This window comes from Petaurus breviceps, unplaced genomic scaffold (genome assembly GCF_028583685.1).
Source record: "Petaurus breviceps papuanus isolate PSGF00001 unplaced genomic scaffold, PetGlider_PUasm1.0 171, whole genome shotgun sequence".
NCBI classification, from domain to species: domain Eukaryota; kingdom Metazoa; phylum Chordata; class Mammalia; order Diprotodontia; family Petauridae; genus Petaurus; species Petaurus breviceps.
The window spans coordinates 11,625,171-11,643,886 of record NW_027185754.1 but is presented as its reverse complement, the minus strand read 5'-3'; the positions used below and the strand labels follow the sequence as shown (position 1 = coordinate 11,643,886).

The window sequence follows — 18,716 nt, the reverse complement described above, 5'->3', positions numbered from 1 at the left end:
CTTTCTCATTTAATTTTCACAGTAGCCCTGTGAGGTAGGCTGGGCAAGTAGTGATAGCCAGTTAAAGAGGAGGAATCCGAGAATCACAGTTCAGTGACTCGTACAAAGTCTTACAATATTTCAGGCACAGTGTGTGAAGGGTATAGTCACATAGGAGAGGGCGGAGGCTGGTTTTTGCTCAGCCCCAGAGGGTCCAATCAGTACAAAGGGTGGGGATTGTAATAAAGAGGATGTTTGGCTCAATAGAAGGAAAAACTTGCAGATAATTATAACTGCCCACAGTAGACTGGATAGCTTCAGGAAGTAGTGAGTTTCTCACCACTGAACATGACCATTTGTCAGGGATTTGGTAAAAGGGGGGTTTCTGTTCACGTATGGGTTGACTGGATAACTGTTAAGGTCCCTTTCTACTCAGGAGACTGAAATTTGTGGCAGCTGTGACTTTAGCTCAGGTCTTTAGATTTCAGAATCCAAGGATTGTGGGCTGACTATAGCATAAACCAACCAAAAGCTTTAAGAAAGACAGTGAATATAAAAGCTGTCAGGGTGGGATATATGTGTTTAGAGAGGGCTCCCTGGTGGAAGCAGTTTGACTTTGAAGCAGCATTGCTCATAAATGTATCCATCAGCATGTATTTTTAAAAGAATTGTATGAGTTTGTCAATTAGTGCCACAAGTTCTGCTAAACTTTTGGCCATAGAGCGTGTTGTTTGGTTTTCTAAAAGGATGTCTGTAATTTCCTTTTTGATTTGGGGTGAGTCACTTGACTTTCCTCTGTTATAAAGTGATGACCAGGCTGGGGAGTCAGAAAGACCTCAGCTCATCTATATTACTAATTCTTTGTGTGGCTTGGGGTAAGCCATCTCCCCTTTGACTCAGTTACCCCATCTGTAAAATGAAAGAGTGAGACCAGATAATATCTCAGGGTTCTTCTAGTACTGAAATCCTATGAATTTTCTGAATGAGTTTTGTGATTTATGAAATGGGGTTCTTGATACTTCCTTTCCTCACATGCTGGCTGAGGATCCACCTAGATCATGGACATAAAGCTGCTATTGAGCTATCAACTAGCAGGACGTAGACAGAAGGATTTCAGAACTTTCCCTCTTTCACTCCAAGGGCTTTTATGTCTCAGCTTCCCCTGTAAAGGGTGGGGATTGGACTAGATAGCCCTTCCAGCTCCACATCTATAAGCTTGTAGATAACCAGGAATTATTATAATCTTCTTTCCTTCTTTCTAGAATGACCATCCTCCCTCCTGTAGAGAAGCTAAAGATTGTCCTGGAGAAGGTGAAGGACTTCCACATAAAGTTCCTTGAGAAGTACGCATAAGGCCCAAGGCAGCATTGCCCAAGGAATAGAGACCTGGGGGTTTGTCCACAGAAGCCTTGGCTCAGGAAGCTTGTCGGACCAGAACCATTCTTCCCCAACAACTGTGCCGAGCATCTCGCCTGGGGGACTTTGTGACATTCATCTTTGGTTTTGTTGTAGGAGACTTCTTGTGCCTTGATGATGAGAATACTTTTCTATGTTTCTGTTTCCAGTCAAGCTGGGAATTAGTCACAATTCAGAAAGCCCCTGTAGGCCCTGATATCCACAGAGCTGACACGTGAACTTGATCAGCAGATGTGGCCAACCAGTGCCCTCTGGTTTCGTTTTGAAAATCCTATTTGAGTTTGTAAAACAAAACAAAACAAAACAACGAAAGTTATGTTGTTCTAAGTGGTTTCAGGTCTAGGGCAAAAAGCAGGTGCCAGAGAATATCTTAACTTCAGTAAGTATTGGGTAGCTGAGGTCTGAGGCTATGCTTGATGTTATCTATAAAATAAAACACTTATCCTTATAAGAATCTAGTCATTTGAGAGGAGGGGTATTCAGAGACAAGATTGAGGATGTTGAAAGTGTAGAGGCCCAGGCAGAGAGCCTTTCCCTTAAGTATGTCAGTGGAGTTTAGAAAGTGAAAAGGCCTGACTGCTCCAGGCCTTTAAGTGGATTGGGGCCAAGTAGGCTTGTGGAAGGGTGGGGCTGAAGAGGAAGGAGATGAATATGTGGAGCTCTAAGCTTTAGCAGTAATACCACTTGGGAAAAATGAGATACAGATTTTGTCCCTGTGGAGAGCTTCAGGCAATGTTAAATGTCCTGTTGGACACATTATCCCTGTTCTATAGAAGGCTTCTCTTAGGGTTTGGGGGGTGATGAACTAAGGGATTCTTGGGTTACACCCATCCTGGCACTTCTGCTGGGGAAGTTCATGGGTTTAAAGGGATATCTGTCTGCCACTCTGTGATTTTATTGCTCCAAAAGACTCCACTTCTTTGCAAATTCTTGGGATGTAAAAGACTGACTTGTCTGGCCTTCCTCTCAGCACAGCTGGAAATGGGACCCAGAAGAATGCAATTATGGTGGTACAGTAGAGTCTGTGTTTGATAGACCCTTCTACACCTCTTTATTGACTAAAGTCTTGAGCATTGAGGGCCTAGTAACTTTGGCTCTTCCCCTCCCCCCCCCCCAAAAAAACAAACCCAACAAGCCAATTGATTACCAGATTTGGTTTTCTTTCCTTGTCTGACTTTTATATTAATGTGAAACTAAGTCTATTCCCTTTAGAAGCTGCTTCACACAATATAACCAGTTTCCTCTTACTTTGGGAGATTTCCAGATGGGGTTCATTAGGGTGGAGGGAGATTTTGAGGTAAGGCACAGATCTGATACTTCCCAGAATACCACTGTAGACAGGATCCAGAGTTAGGGAATGGTGGTTGAGGAGTCTACCCTCTTCTCTCCTCTGATTCCCAACCCCCTCAGTCATCTTGGTATTCATGTTGGACAGCCACAGAAAGCGTAATCAGCCAGGAGAGGGGCCTTCACCTAGGTAATCTCAGTCCCCTGTCTTGTTCTCATATAACACAGTTATCTTTTATTAACCCTAACCCTTTTCAATGTATAGTTACAGAAACCTGGGATGGAGCTCAGGTACTCATCACTCCCCCAAGAGGGATTGTCAGGGAGTAGGCTGAAGGAGTGAGCTCTTACTCTGTTTTTCCTCAATGAAGTTTTCTCTCTGTGTCTCTATGGACTGGGGGGAGGGAGAAGGGGTAGGACAAGAAGAAAACCTATGGGAAATTGATTCGGGACATTATTCACAAGCATCAGATTCATTCTGAAGAAAGTAGCCAAGTTCTTAGATATCAAAAGAGAAGAGTTCAAGGTTTTTTACTCTTTAAGAATTTTTACATTTACACGTGCTATATGTGATAGCAAAATGTCCAGAAGTAGTTGGAGACTTGGTTGGCTGCTTAGAACTAAATATGCTCTATTTGAAAGAAAAGGTTTAATGTTGGAGAAATTAGTATATTTTTTATATTTTTGTAACAATTGCTTTTTTCATGGGGGATGGGGAGGGCAGGGAGGAAGGGTTCGTATTTTAGTCTTAAGAAGTCCAATAGATTTTTATATTTTCCTTTAGACAACAGCCCTAAAAACTTTGCAAGGTTTACATGATTTTTAAAGATGCTATACATTTGTTACACTTAAGAACACACAGACACACACAATACAGTTAAAAAAAAAAAGCTATTCTAGGGAGGTTAACCTTATTTGAAAGGACTGAACTCTTAGATATTTGAGTTTTATGCACCTTTTGTTTTGGTGCCTTAGTTTTTCTGGCACCAGTGGGGTGGGGGTGGGGGAAGCTAGTCATTCATTGATTCCTGTGGAGCTTTTAATCAAAAATGTAAGTTTTCTACTGTGTCGTTCACCACATCTGTCTGTATTATAGCCAGCGAAACCAACCTCACACATAAAAATTTGCTCTCAGAGGTAAGTCCCTGGAGTTGCAAGCTGAGCTATCTCCATTGTTAACTTGCAGCTTGCCATCAAGAAGAAACACAGACTTCATTCTGCATGTTTCCAGTTTGAGTTCTCACAGGGATCTCCTGATATGGTCTTTAATGATGTTAGTTATTATATTGGAAGTTTCAAAACAATAAAACACATACAAAATAGGTGGTTGTATTTAACTGTGTCTGTTGCAGAAGCCCCTGATGCAACAGACAGGGCTTTGTTTTAATGTTCTAAAAAAGGTTAATGAGATTTTATTTAAATACAGATGCCAGGCTGGGTCTCCTCAGCTTTTTTTTTCATCTACTTAAGCTAGATTTTCTCCCCCCAGGGCGGTGTCTTAGAAGGAATTTCACCTTCTGAAACACAGCTAACCTATGAATGTTGAAACCACATGGGGAGGGGCAACTAGGTGGTACGGTGAATAGGGTGCCAGTTCTGGAAGCAGGAGGACCGGAGTTAAAATGTGGCCTCAAACACTTAACTATCTGGGTGACCCTGGACAATCCACTTAGCCCTGGTTGTGAAAAAAAGAAACTATATTGGGGGTTTTAACTGGGTTCTGTTTTTGGGGAGCCCATGAACTTGGATGGAGAAAAATACAACTTTCTACTAACTTTTGGTTTCTTCTGTAATTGTCTTTTATGCCTTGAAAAATATTCCAAAGAGTCCATAGGCTTCACCACAAATACATGGACCAGGTGTACGACCCCAAAAATGTTAAGAACTGCTCTGCATGGATTTCCATGTAACAGACACTTCATTATAAATCCCTTTTCCATCAGTGTAGGCTTCCTCATGTAGTGAACCCCTTCTGCCAGTGAGGAGTACAACCTGTTAAGGGCCTTAAGGCCTCAGGTCACAGGTTCCCCACCCCTGATTTAGATATATTTGTAGGGAATTAATTGCCTTAAGTACGTAGAGCTTAAGTGACTTGCCCATTGTGCCATAGCTAAGTAAATCTCTGAGGTAGAATTTGAACCCTGGCTTTCCTGACTCTAACCCCACCCTCTGTCCACCCTAACCACATTCTAGGCTCAGCACTCTTGAGTTGCCTGTGATTTGATTGGCATAAGGAACTCCCAGTGAAGAAACTTCCTCAACCAATAATAATAGCTAACATTTATGTAGCACTTTTAAGGTTTGCAAAGCCCTTTCTGCATGGTATCTCATTTAATCTTCACAACAACCCTGTCAGGAGGGTGCTGCTCTTCTCATTTTACATAGAAGAAAGTGGAAATTAAGGGACTTTTCCAGGGTCTCACCACCAGTGTCTGAGGCAGTATTCAATGCCAATATACTCATCCCACCTTACAGATGTAGAGTGGGTTCAGGCAATGTTAAGGTGACTTTCTCAGTTACACAGTCATTACTTTGAGAGACACAACTTAAACCTAGGTTTTCTTAACTTCACAACGCTGGCTGTCTCTTTTAAACCAAACTGCCTCTCAAATACTTGAATTTTGTTGTTCAGTTGTGTTCAATTCATGATTCCGTTTAGGATTTTCTTGACAAAGATACTGGAGTGGTTTGCCATTTCCTTCTCCAGCTAATTTTACAGATTAGAAAACTGAGGCAAATAGGAGTAAGTGACTTGCCCAGGGGCACAAAGTTGGTAAATATATGAGGCTGGATTTGAATTCGGGAAGATGAGTCTTTCTGACTCCAGACCTGACATGACACTCTATCTACCTAACTCTCCCAAATAAGTGAATTTATAAATTGCCTTCCTACTATGATGAGGAAACAGTTGATAGCTTCTTTGTAGCATATCAAAGTATGTTCAAATTAAGTATTTTGAATGCAGTAGAGAAAGGAGGAAAGTGTCTGACACCCACATTGACATATCCTTGCTTCCCCACAATACATGTGTGTTTTGTAGGAGGATGGGATGGGGACTAGGGGTATGGGGGGGGGGGTTGGATGTCTGAGGTAGCTTGACTGAGAACCAATACATAATTTGTGAAAGTTGGGAGAGAGATCTGGAAAGCCAACTGCCACTAGACTTAGATTTTACCTCATCAGGCTGTGTGTGGTAGCCCCAGATGCATAGAGATATGGCAAGGGGTAGGAGTTGCTTTAGTGGATCATGGCTTAAAACAAGACAAACTTTTATGTCATGAACCCCTTTAGTAGTCTGGCAAAGCCAGTAGATCTCAGAATAATGTTTTTAAAGTAAAATACATAGGACTATAAAGGATCCTAATAATCACTATTGTTGTCAATTTTTTTTAAGTTCATAGTCACTAGGTCAAGCATCTCTAACTTAAAAGATAGTTGGGCCCCAAATCTGAGGGCATGCATGTTTATTCATGTTATCTCATTTAATCCTCAAAACAACCCCTTTTCCTTTCCCACTCCTACTAGTTTTTACTGAACTATGACTTCCCCTGATGACACAGTCTCCCTGGTCACCCTTTCCAGGACTGACTGCACCTTTATTCTTTCTCCTTGGCTCACTGGTTGCCCCCTTTCAGTTTCACTCCCTATCTTCTTAACTCAGTAGCCTCTCTTTCCTTAAAGTACATGCTATTCACATCTGTCACCCAATCAAAATTAGGATCTTGCCATCACCCACAAACGTACCAACCCTACTATATTGAAGAATTCTGAAATTCCCTTAATCTACTGGCTTTTCACCTCTCCCTCTGCCCTTACAAGACCCTACTCTCTGTCCACACCGTTCAATCCCTCCGTCCTTCAGTTATCTCCCAGACCACATGCTCTTCGCTAGCCACTCTCTCTTCTTCTCCCCATATTGACCCCTTGGTGAACCAGTTCATCTCTACACTGGCCTCCTCTCTTGACTGGCATCCTCCTCCTATCATCCATTAAACCCAGCCAAGCCTCCACCTTGGGTCACTCCCTTCATTCCTGCCTTTGCTACACATGTGCTGCTGAACAAAAAAAAACATTATCTAGCTCCCCCATAAATCTTGTCCTGTCTGTTATCTTCCACTCAGGCCAGTAAGTCCTAAGGCTCTGGACCCCTTTGTAAATGAAACATCCACTTTTCACCCTTATGAAACTTCAAGTTTAATTAAATTTATTTCTCAGGATTTCAGTTTTCCTTTTATGAAAGGGGGACTGGATTACCTAAATTAGACTATACCAGGGGTGGGGAACCTGCATCCTTGAGGTGACATGTGGCCTTCTAGGTCCTTGTGTGCAGCCTTTTGACAGTCCAAGTTTTACAAAATAAATTCTTTTTTTAAAGGGGATTTGTTCTGTGAAGTTTGGATTCAGTCAAAAGGTCTCACTAGAGGGCCACAGGTGACCTTGAGGCTTCAGGTTACCCACCCCTGGACTAGACTACCTACAGCTCCTTCCAGTTCTAAATTCTATGATTGTGTTTATTAATTATGTTACCATGAGCAAGTCACTGGGCTTCTTATTGTAAAGTGGGTCCAGTAATCTGTGTTCACCCGTACTTCAGAGCTGTTGTGAGAATCAAATGAGATCACATTTGGGAACTACACAGTATGTTTATATAGGGCATTATTCACTGACTTGTGATGCAGATACTGTCTTAAATCCTTTCCCAGTTTTAAAAGCTGAGGTTGTAGGTAAGATGGGAAACAATTTATAGATGGCCACATGAACTTAGATGGCATTTGGGACTCAATTTAACTTCTCATCTATAATGGTTCCCTGTCACTTGTTCACTTCATGATTCACATTTGCAAAATGCTTTACCTACCCAATGTCATTTGAGTTCTGAAGAGAGTTTGGGGAAGAATAGGTAGATTTGAGAATCATCAGAATAGAGATGGTAATTAAATCCATGGGAACTGATGGAATCACCAAGTAAAGTAGTGTAGAGAGAGAAGAGAAAAGGGCCCATAAAAGAACTTGAGGGATACCCATGGGTAGAGGGCATGATCTGGAGGAGGATTCAACAAAGGAGACAGAGAAGGAGCAGTTGGAGAAGTAAAAAGGGAACCAGGAGAGAGCAGCATCTGGAAAACCAAGAGAGAAGAGACTATCAAGGACTATCAACAGTTTCAAAGGCTGCTGAGAAATCAAAAAGAATGAAGATTGAGAAAGTCATTGGATTTGGCAACTAAGAGATCATTAGTTACTTTGCTTACTTATTTACAGTAATTTCAGTGGAATGATAAGGTTGGAATATGGGTAGTGAGGGGTAAAGAAGAGACTGAGAGAAAGTAGAAGCACCTACTGTAGACGACCTTTTCAAGGAGTTTAGCTACAAAGCTGCAGAAGAGAAATGGGACAAAAGTTAGCAGAAGTCAAATGAGAGATCTTTCAAGATGGATGAGACACAGGCATGTTTGCAGGCAGTAGGAAATGAGCTTGTAGAGAAGGAGAGACTGAAAATAAGTAAAATAGTGGGGATGAAAGAGGACAGTGTTGGAGGAGATGGGATGGAATGGGATGGCTTAAACAAAGAGAGGAGTTGGTAAGAAATAAAGACACTTCATCATGAGAGGCAGGACCGAAGGAAGAGAAAGTGGCAGAAGACACCCAAGTGACAGGAAATGAGGAAGAGGGGAGAAGAGGGAGTTCATGACAAATGACCTCATTTTTTTCTGTAAAATATGAGGCAAGGTTCTCACCTAAGAGAGCTGGGAGAGGGGGAGCCATTGGAAGTTTGAGGAATGATGAAAAGGTTTGGAAGACTCACTGTGTGGACTGGGTTGGTGAGTTAATAAGGGCAGGCATAGAATGATTGCCTGGCAGCAATCAGGGCCTAGTTGAAGTTGTGTAACATAAATTTGTAATAGAACCAGTTAGAACTGATTGCATTATTTTTCCCACCTTTGTTCAGCAGCATGTGTATAGCAAAGGCAAGAGTGGTGGAAGTAATCCAAGGCTGAGGTTTGGCTGGGTTTAATGGATGATAGGATGAGGATGTTAGGGTTTCAAGAGAGGAGGCCAGTGTAGAGATGAATTGCTTCACCAAGGGGTCAATATGAGGAGAGACTGGCTAGTGCAGGGCATGTGGTCTGGGAGATTACTGAAGGATGAAGGGATTGAGGTCGTGGTGTGAACAGAGAGTAGGGTTTTGTAAGGGAAGGCAGAGGGAGAGGTGAAAAGCCAATAGATTATTATTTAGATAAGGGGATTTTGGAATTCTTAAATATAGGGTTGGTATATTTGTGAGTGATGGCAAGTTCATAATTTTGATTGTGTGATAGATATGAATAGCATGAACTTCAAGGAAAGAGAGATTACTAAGTGAGGGAGGTAGGGGGTGAAACTGGAAGGGGACAATGGGGAGGAAGGAATATTCTAACTCTCTCAACCAGTGAGCCAAGGAGAAAGAGTGAAGGTGCAGTCAATCCTGGAAAGGGTATCCAGGGAGGCTGTGTTTCACTAAAAGCTAGTAGATGGTAGGAGTAGGAAAGGGAAAGATTAAGATGAAGGAAAGTTTGTTGCCTATGGAACAGGCATTCCAGCAGGCACAGTGGAGGTGCTGGGTGGAGTTAGGTAGAAACTTTGAGGGGGATGGGAATGAAGAAACAAGTGGTAAGGGGTGTTGAATGGAGTTTGGATAATGATCTACATCTAGGGTTCAGAGTCACTGGAATGTGAAAGGTATGTCACATAGCTACTAAGTGTCTGAGGTGAGGTTCAAAACCAGGTCTCCTGATTCCAAATCTCATACTGTGTCCCTTAAACTAGGAAGACTCTCTAAAATTGGGTAATACCACTATCTAAACTGTAATGTGCCTGCCTTGCAATGAATGTAGCAGCTTGCTTCTTTTCTCTTGTTCAGTTGTTTTTCAGATGTGTCTGACTCTTGGTGACCCCATTTGGGGTTTTCTTGGTGATGATACTGGAGTGGTTTGCCATTTTCTTTTCTGGCTCATTTTAGATGAGAAAACTGAGGCAAACAGAGTTGTGACTTGATATGACAATGAAGGTCTTAGCATGTCAGATTTAGAGCTCATCCCCACACGCCCCCGAAATTACCATTAGCCACAGTGAGGGCCTATTATACAAAATATCATATGTGTCCTTTTTTAGGAACTAGGCTATGAGTTGGGAAAACCAACCATCTACTTGAAACACTTGAGACTGCTGATGAGTGAGTATATTAGTGCCTTACACTTGCATGGCAATTATATCTTTCAGAAGTAATGTAATCAAAAAGCATTTATTAAATGCCCTACAATGTGGCATTTACTGAGTCAAGCTACAGAGACAAAAATTAAACAGTCCCTGTCCTTGAAAAACTGACATTCTATTGGGAGGGAAACAACACATGGGCAAGTAAATACAACATATATACAAAGCAAATGCAAAGTAATTGGTGGGGGTGGGGGGAACAGGAAAGGTCCTGTTGTGGTATGGCTTGAACTGAACTTGCTGAACACTGGAGACTCTAAGAGATGGAGAAGTGCATTTGATTTTTGATTGTCACTATAACATGGTTATGCAATAAGGGCCACTCACTTCAGCATGTGGAAGGAGGTCTCTCTGAGTTCCAGGTGGCTTGATTAGCTTCTCCTACCCATTTCAGTCTCTTCATTTGGTAACATACCTCTCCCAATAAGTGGATTGGGGGTAACTCAAGCATCCTCACACTGAAGGGTGTAATATAATGCCAAGGAAAGGCAACTTCCCAAGGTTCAGAATACCAGCATAGGTGCTCTCCATTTTATTCAGTGACCAACCAAGAACAGAGAAGATCAAAACATGACATCATTCCAAATACAGCATTTACTAAATGTGATTAAATAATTTCCAAGGACTACCCCACCCCAGGACCTTCCAATCATTCAATCAATTACAAAGTCTCTGTTCTAAATACTTCTCCACCCCTAGGCTATACCTTAATTAAGTCCACCACAAAGCACCACTTCTCAAATGGAGATTAGTTTCCAAACATAAGGTCAAAAGTTCCCCACCCCTGGATCACAATTGAATCTACCCCAGAGTTACATCAAGTTTAAACACAGCACTTAATACCCAAATGGAGGTCTTTTCTTCATCTTGACAGGAGGCAAGTTCTCAGCAATCTTAGTTCCTGGGGAGACAAGGCTTAGCAAGGCCATAAGATACATTACCAGTCCCTTCATGAATTCATCCTCTGTCTGTAGAACAGTCCTAGAACCCCTGAACACATTAGCAAAGCCCTCTCCCAGGATTTCTGTAAACATACAACAAGAAAATCCTTCTTCAGGGCTTCTGAACCAACAGAAAGGTTCCCAGACCCCTGCAACAACAGCACTGTCCTTCACTAGTGGACAGTATTCACTCTCGGTCTGCAGGACAGTCTCAGGGCTTCTTAGTGAACAGCCAGGTTCCAGGACTTCTTCAACAAAAGGACTGTCTTTCACCAGTGGACAAATCTGGCAAAATAACATCAAAACAGACAGACAAAGTACCAGCAAAACAGCCATGTCTCCTCAGTCCTTGGCAGCTCAGGGGGCAGGTCTCAAAAGTCCAGGGCAATTCAAAGCGGCCACCAGCAATTCTCCCAGTCTCTCTCTCTCTCTCCACGAGGTGCTGCTTCCAAAAAGATCTTCGGCCTCTCCCTTATCTCTCCAAATCTAAGTCACCAGCTCCTCCCAGTTCAGGACTTTCTTTTCACATCAACAAGTCCATCCCACAGGTGGGATTAACAAGCTCTGGGTTTTAACACAATCAATTTGAAAACCAAGCCAATACAGGGGAATCTTTAATTGCCATTACTATCACAAAGGGGCAGACAAGGCTCATGTGACCAAAAGAGGTTTACTGAAGGATGTCCTTCACAGCCATCTGGAGACAAGAATGTGATGCTTTGGGCCTCCAAATCTACTTCCAGATTGAGTGGCCTGGCAACTTCCCAAATGGCTTCCCACTTTTCCTTTTTGTGTTTGCGGGAAATGTCCCATCTGACATGTTAGAAATTCTCCCTCCTCTTGGGGGATTCCAGAATGGTGACTGGTGAGGAATCAGAGGGTATCTGAAATCTCTGCTTCCAGAACTACACTGGGGGGTCTTTGAAGATCATAAGGAGGACAGCCTCCTGGTTGAGGAGGATGGGAGAGAGAATGTGCCTTGAAGGCAGCCAAGGCTGCCCTGTCACCCATAACCTTTCCCGAGGTCAAGGACTATTAACATGGACTTTTTTTTTGGTCCTTTTGGAGGGGGAAGGCAGGGCAATTGGGAGTTAAGTGACTTGCCTAAGGTCACACAGTAAAGGTCCTCCTGAGTCCAGGGCTGGTGCTCTATTCACTGTACCACCTAGCTGCCCCTTAACATGGACTTTTAACATGTATTAAACTACACTACCATATTTATTACATTCCTACTTCTTTTTTCTTTTTTTGCTTTTTGGAGGGTAATTTTGGGTTAAGTGACTTGCCCAAGGTCACACAGCTAGTTTTTGTGTTAAGTGTCTGAGGACGAATTTGAACTCAGGTCCTCCTGACTCCAGTGCTGATGCTCTATTCACTGCACCACCTAGCCGCCCCTACATTCCTATTTCTTTTTAACAATTTGTGACTGATGAAATTTTTTTTTAAAGAAATATTAAAGCTTTTATGAAGTTATTATAAAACATCAGAACTCCTATACATAAAGTAATTGATTATTTAATTTTTAAAATTATCTGTGTATTAATTTTACTTCTTAGCTTGACTTTCTAATAAATCTTTAGCTTCATTGATTTTGGCTGCTATATAAGGAGATCCTCCCTTGTCTGGGTGGTTTAAGAGCATGATTCGTCAGTGAGCATCCCTGATATTCCCTTTATTGGCTGTAGGGCTGACTCCTAATATTAGTGCAGCTTCTCGCTTTGTCATTTTGGGTTCAAATCCACCTCTGTAATAGCCACCACTGAAGGCACATTTTGGCAGACTTCAAATAGCTTGCTTTACTTGAGGCTCCATATGCTTCATTGTTTGCAAAACATATCGGCCTGCAAATCCTGCAGCAGCGATGGTCAGCCCCACAGCTACTACTGTGCTGGTCATGGCTCGGCCGGCGCTGCCCTGAGGCGGCAAAGCCGCAGCTCATCCCAGCCCAGAGGCCGTGCGTATGGCCCGGCCCGGCTCGGTCCCAGGCCCCGGCTCCGGCCCGCAGCGGCGGCCTCAGATCCGGCACAGCCGACTGATGAAATTTTTTAGTGTTGTTCCCCGAACCCCATTTTCCCCATAAGCCCTGTGGTTTTTATCGAATACTTATGTATAGCTTGATGAGTTTTAAAAACGAATGTTTCTCTATAGCACAACCAGCTGTATTTCAAGCATTTGAAGGGTTGTTATATAGAAGGGAGAATGAACTTTTTCAGCTTGGTCTTAGAAGATAAGACTGGGAGTAACAAGAAGTTTCAAAGGAGCATATTTAGGCTCCTAATAGAGCTATTCAAGAGTTGCCTTAGGATGGAATGGGTTGCCTTTGGAAGCAGTGAATTGCCCATCACTCTGGAGGTCTTGAAGCAGAAATGACCACTTAGGAAAAACAAGAGGTAAAGATTTTTGTCCACATTTTCTAAGTACATGAGGAAGAATTTGAACTCAGATATTAATCTTCTTGAAGCCCTGTACTCTATCTACTATTCCCGCAGTCTCCAGGGTGCTGAGCTTTCCAGGATGAGCCATAAGTGAGGCCAGGCTGCAGTGAGTGTTAGAGCTGTCACCACGGGCTATATGGTGGTATTTGCAGGGAGGCAGCATAGAAAGCTGACCCTTTTAAAACTGATCCATCTCTAAAAGAGGAGGCTTGTTATAGTAGCTAGGACACTAGTCTTGGAATCACTCTATGGCCTCAGAAGATGGCTTTGACCTTTTGGTTTGGGGACTTCACAGAAAACCTTGGGCAACAGATAGATAGATAGGCATCTCTTTAGTTTCATCACAGATTTCTCTGTTTTCCTGGTACTTTGAAGTATATACCTGCTTGGTACTTTATTTCCTTTTAAGAACTGAGATATTTTGGAGTCATCAAATTACGTGCTATTTTGACCTCCTTTTTGGAGCTGGTTTGTTATATCCTCATAGGATCCTGGGGGCTCTACTGTCTCTTTTTTTTTTTAACCTGGAACTTTAGAGCAACAACAAAAAAAATACACATATATTATGCTACTCTATTTTATTTTTTGCTACTTTAGACTCATCTTTGTGGGTTCAGGTCTGGCCTCAGACACTTACTAGCTGTGTGACCCTGAGCAAGTTATTTAGCCCTGTTTGCCTCAGTTTCCTCATCTGTAAAATGAACTGGAGAAGGAAATGGGAAACCACTCCAGTATCTTTGCCAAGAAAACTCCAAATGGGGTCATAGAGAGTCCGATGTGACTGAAAAAATCAACTAAACAACAAAAGCTTTACTCTTTACTAATCCTTTTATCTCATTATATTCCTGCAAAACTGGACTATTCTGAAGTCCTGTACTCTCCAAACTCTGAGGATTTATTCACTGTTTTCCCCCATGCCTCATCCTACCAGTTGGAATCCTAATGGAATTATGGTATTTATAATTCAAAAGTATCTGAGAGATCACATAGGCTACTCCTCACCCGACAGCTCCCATTTTACATAAAAAGAAACTCTGGGGAAGGGATTTATCTTAGGTCACATAGTCTCAGACTCAGCAGGCTCAATATGACCTTGTCCCCATTGCTAGACCCATGAATTGCCTGAGGCTAACCAGACATTATCACTACCAGTCTTAGACTAATTCTGTAAATGTCTCAAACTCTCCCCTCCAGATATTTCTTTCTCTAAGGACTTTCTCTTGTTACATAAAACAACTTACTTTGTGAAACTGAGATGACCTAATCCTTCCCACTCACAGCTTGGCCATTCCCCTCCCTTAGTACCCTATGTAAATCCAGTTCCCAGGCCCTTCCCGTGTACTCCAGCACTTGCTGCAACTCATTCCCCCTGATTAAGGATCTCAGTTTTGATCTATTGGCTGTTTTCTCTTGAATTCAGGTTGACAATAGTAAATAGCAGAACTGGGATTTGAACCCAGGCCCCCAGACTTCACATCAAGTGTTCTTTCCACTATACAATCCTTTCCCTTCCTTTAATGTCCAGTTCAGATATCAATTCCATTAAATCTTCCCTGATTCTCTCCCTTCTGACCCCCGGTTAGAGGTGGTTCCCTCCTATTCATGTCACTCTGATTCTTCCCATGTACTTAATCATAAAAGTCTAGAAGAGGAGCAAGATATGCGTACATGACTATAATCCAAATTAAAACATGATTAAGCGCATGGATTATTTGTATATACTTTGTGCCCCACCTCCCAAACTGTAAGCACATTGAGGTCAGGCACTGACTGTTTTTTTCCTGGCATAATATCTTGCAGTACATCATAGGCACTTAATAGTTTGTTAATTTCAGATGAAATGCTAGACTAATTTGAGTTAGTTCATAATCCAAATCAAATGAGGATCAATTGAAGAAACTGGGGATGTTCAGCACAAGAAAACACCAAGAACCTAACGTCTTTAAGCATTTGAAAGATTGTCACCTGGAAGAGGGGACAGACTTGTTCCGCTTGACCTCGGAGGGCAGCATGAGGAGCAGTGGGTGCATTCACAGAGGGGCAAATTTAGGCTTAATCTCAAGAAAGCTCTGAATAATTGTTTAGTCGTTTCAGTTGTGTCTGACTATGACCCATTTGGGGTTTTCTTGGAAAGGATACTGGAGTGGTTTACCATTTTCTTTTCCAGCTCATTTTACAGATGGAAACTGAGGAAACTGAGGCAAACAGTGTTAAGTGACTTACCCAGGGTTACACAGCTAGTAAGTGTCTGAGGACAGATTTAAACTCATTAAGATGAGTTTTCCTGACTCCAGATCTGGCTATCTATCTACTTCACCACTACAGTTATATACCTTTAATCACTGAATGGGTGTTGCCTAAGAAAAACAAACCTGGGAGTCTTAGCTTAAAAAAGGCCAGCTTCTCCCACTGCAACCCCAGGCCATCATCAGTTGTCCTGACCTATATCTTGTCACTGTGTTGCAGTTTTGAGAACTCTGAAATCTAAAGAGGGTACAGGGGCTCTACCTAGAAAGAATTTGACCACTTGAGCCTTCTTTCAGTCAGAATAGTGTGGTTTTATTATAACAGTTGTTAGGCGGGTAAGATTCCTAGTAAACCTGCCATATTGTATCACCAATAGAAGCAGGCAAGATTCTAAGAATCTTTGCTATTATATTACCAATAGGACTGATACTGTTATACAGAAAAAGACAATGAAGATCTGAATGGGATTAAGGAGTGACAAGTAGCCTGGAGTGGGCCAGGTGTAGACAGTGAAAGGAGTTAAGTGGTCACAGAGAGTAAAAGGGCAGTTAAGAGGATTATTGAGTATCTAGGTAGACTGGGATGGATGCTCAGGGGAAACCCCAGTGTGAGAAAGTTCATGGGCTTTTAGGGTTTCTGGTTCCAAAGCCATGTTCTTTTCCTTCCAGGGGTCCAGGTCCCATAACCCCATCACCTGGACTCTGATGAATCCAGAGGGGGGAGAGAGGGGCTGGTGACTTTGCGCAGCTCTGTCTCACTTAAGTCCGATTCACTTGCAAGTCAAGACATCACTCTCCTGATGTCATTGGTCCTCCTGTAGAATGAAGGACAAACGAGAGAGTTATGCAAAAGTACAAGCAGCTCCTTCTGTAGATTTCATCTTCCGCTTCTTGGAGATCTTCAAGGAGAAGCGGTGAATACTTGTCCAGTATGTTACAGCAGGGATTCCTCTTGGAGTATGAGCTGCACTAGATTCCACATGAGACTTGGTTGGCTGCTGACATACATCCCTTCCAGCTCTGGAGTCTGGTGATTTTTCTGGGTGTGGAAATGAATGGGGGGAAGGTTTTTTCAGTTAGAGAATCCTAGGTGACAATATCTAATTAGCCTTGTTTCTCCCACAGTCTCACAGTGACAAGAATATTTCTGTTTAAATTTCCTGAGTTGGAGTAATCTAGAGAGATGGGAGAAGGGAGGATCCTTTTCAATTTAAATCTTAGCTGAGTCTCTGTCCCCTCCCCACCTCACTTCATTGTAATAAATCCTAGAAATAGCACAGCTCAGGAATCCCAGACTCAGATTGTTAGAGCTGGGAGGCCCTTAAAGATCATCCAGTACACCTGCCTCATTTAAGGAATGGGGAAAAGGCTGGCCCAGGACACAGAACTATTGTGGTTAATTGCTGAGCTAGGACAAGAAATCAGATCACAGATTTAGAACTGGAAGGGACTTCAAAAGTAATGCAGTCTACACCACATCTGTTACAGATGGGGAAACTGAGACCCTGCAACTAGGAGATCTGGGATTTGAACGCAGGTTCTCCAACTGCAATTCTTTCCCCACTGCATTGTGCTATTGCTTTCCTGACTTGGTATCCAGAGTTGTAATAGCAAATAAACAAGAATGGCTGAATCTCAATTCTCTGTGAGCAGCTACCTCAGCTTGTATGTGGAAGAATATAAGCTTCTTGACAAGAACTGTTTTTTTATAAACCCTCCCCCCCCCAGCACTTAGTACAGTGCCTAGCCCATAGTAGCACTTAATAAATGCTTGTTGATTGAGTGATTGTTGGGGAAATGTCAGAGGAACATAAACATTTCTTGTGCCCAGAGCTTGGTGAGAATACAGTATCCCATGAGTTTTCGAAGTCCTATTTACAATTTCATTTTTAGCATCCTTAAGGGAAGAATACTGGACTAGATGTTAGGAGACGCAGGTCCCAGCTAACTCACCATGTGACTTTGGCCAAATCATTTCACTTTTCTTGGCCTCAGTTTCCACCTCTTCCAAAGTGGGGATGGGAACAGATTGGGCTGAATGATTCCAGAACTCAGTGCCCCAGGAACCAGTGAAGCAAGTGCCTTGGAGATCCCTTCCTTCCAACTCTCCTGCCAAAGTGCTTTTCCTTTTCTCTCCCTCAACTAGATGCTCCATTTCCACCTACGAAGGAAAGGAACTGATTCCCCATTTCACTCCAACCTCCATCCTGAGCCCACTGTCCCCTTCCCTGCCGAGAATCAGACATGGCCATTCACACCACTTGGGTGAACAGGGCATCACCAACTACAATCCTTTCAGCAAAATGGAGAACCACCCAGCCTTCTGCTGATCTACCACTGTGGTCTGCTCTGCTGATGTATCCTACAGACCTCTGGGCCTCCCCGGAGCTGGAGCTGCTTATGTGTGTTGTCTCCAGCAAATTAGAATATGAATGCCACATAAGGAGGGCCTGTTTAGATTTCCTATTAGCAGAGTGCAAAGACTATGTGCTCATAGTCTGTGATTAATAAATTAATTTTCATTCAAAAGGTCCCTAAGATTCTTTCTAACCCTTTTAAAAAGAGGCCTCTCTAGGCTGCATTTTCTTCCTCTGTAAAATGGAAGAATTACATTAGCTCTCTCAGGTCTTTCAACTCTAAAGCCAGTGTGTATAAGTGTGTAGAGAAAGGAAAGCTTGCAAAGTATAAATAATAAGTAATTGATCCCCCCAATCCACTTGATGGAAGGACCAGACGTAAGGAGCAGGTAACAGAGACAATGAGATGTCAGGGCTTGTCCTTTTCCAGTTCTGAAGTGCTTTTCTTTGAAAGTTGTAAGGATCTGTCCTATTCAGACCTTGAGCAGGCGTTTGAACATGAAAGGGTCAAGAAAAGCAGCTGAGGACTGGCAAAGACAATGGACTGCCTGATACTGCTTTCTTTGCCCTCTCACTGAGAATGAGACAGAAGCCAAGAGTGGGAGCAACAGAGTTTAAAAACAAGAGTAGCTTCTGCCCCTATTCAAGCTTCGGAGGTGGCTGGTGGTAAAGTGCTGGGGCTGGAGTCAAGAAGACGTGTTCAAATCTGGACTCAGATACTTATTAACTGTGTGACCCTGGGCAAGTCATTTAAAGTCTGCCTGCCTCAGTTTCCTCACCTGTAAAATGGTGATAGTAATAGCA

The 18,716-nt window shown here is 42.6% G+C and overlaps 1 protein-coding gene and 1 pseudogene across 1 annotated transcript in view; one reads left to right on the top strand and one right to left on the bottom strand.

Annotated features, from left to right (window-relative positions):
- Positions 1-4,004, top strand: part of GPT2 (glutamic--pyruvic transaminase 2) — a 52,650-nt gene extending 48,646 nt beyond the window's left edge. The window contains exon 12 of the mRNA XM_069082560.1: positions 1,242-4,004. Within this exon, the coding sequence (XP_068938661.1) occupies positions 1,242-1,332 (91 nt within the window). The 3' untranslated portion in view covers positions 1,333-4,004. The remainder of the gene's footprint in view (positions 1-1,241) is intronic.
- An 8,319-nt stretch (positions 4,005-12,323) lies between these two features.
- On the bottom strand, positions 12,324-12,886 carry LOC138157275 (mitochondrial import inner membrane translocase subunit TIM14 pseudogene; annotated as a pseudogene).
- Positions 12,887-18,716: the final 5,830 nt, after the last annotated feature.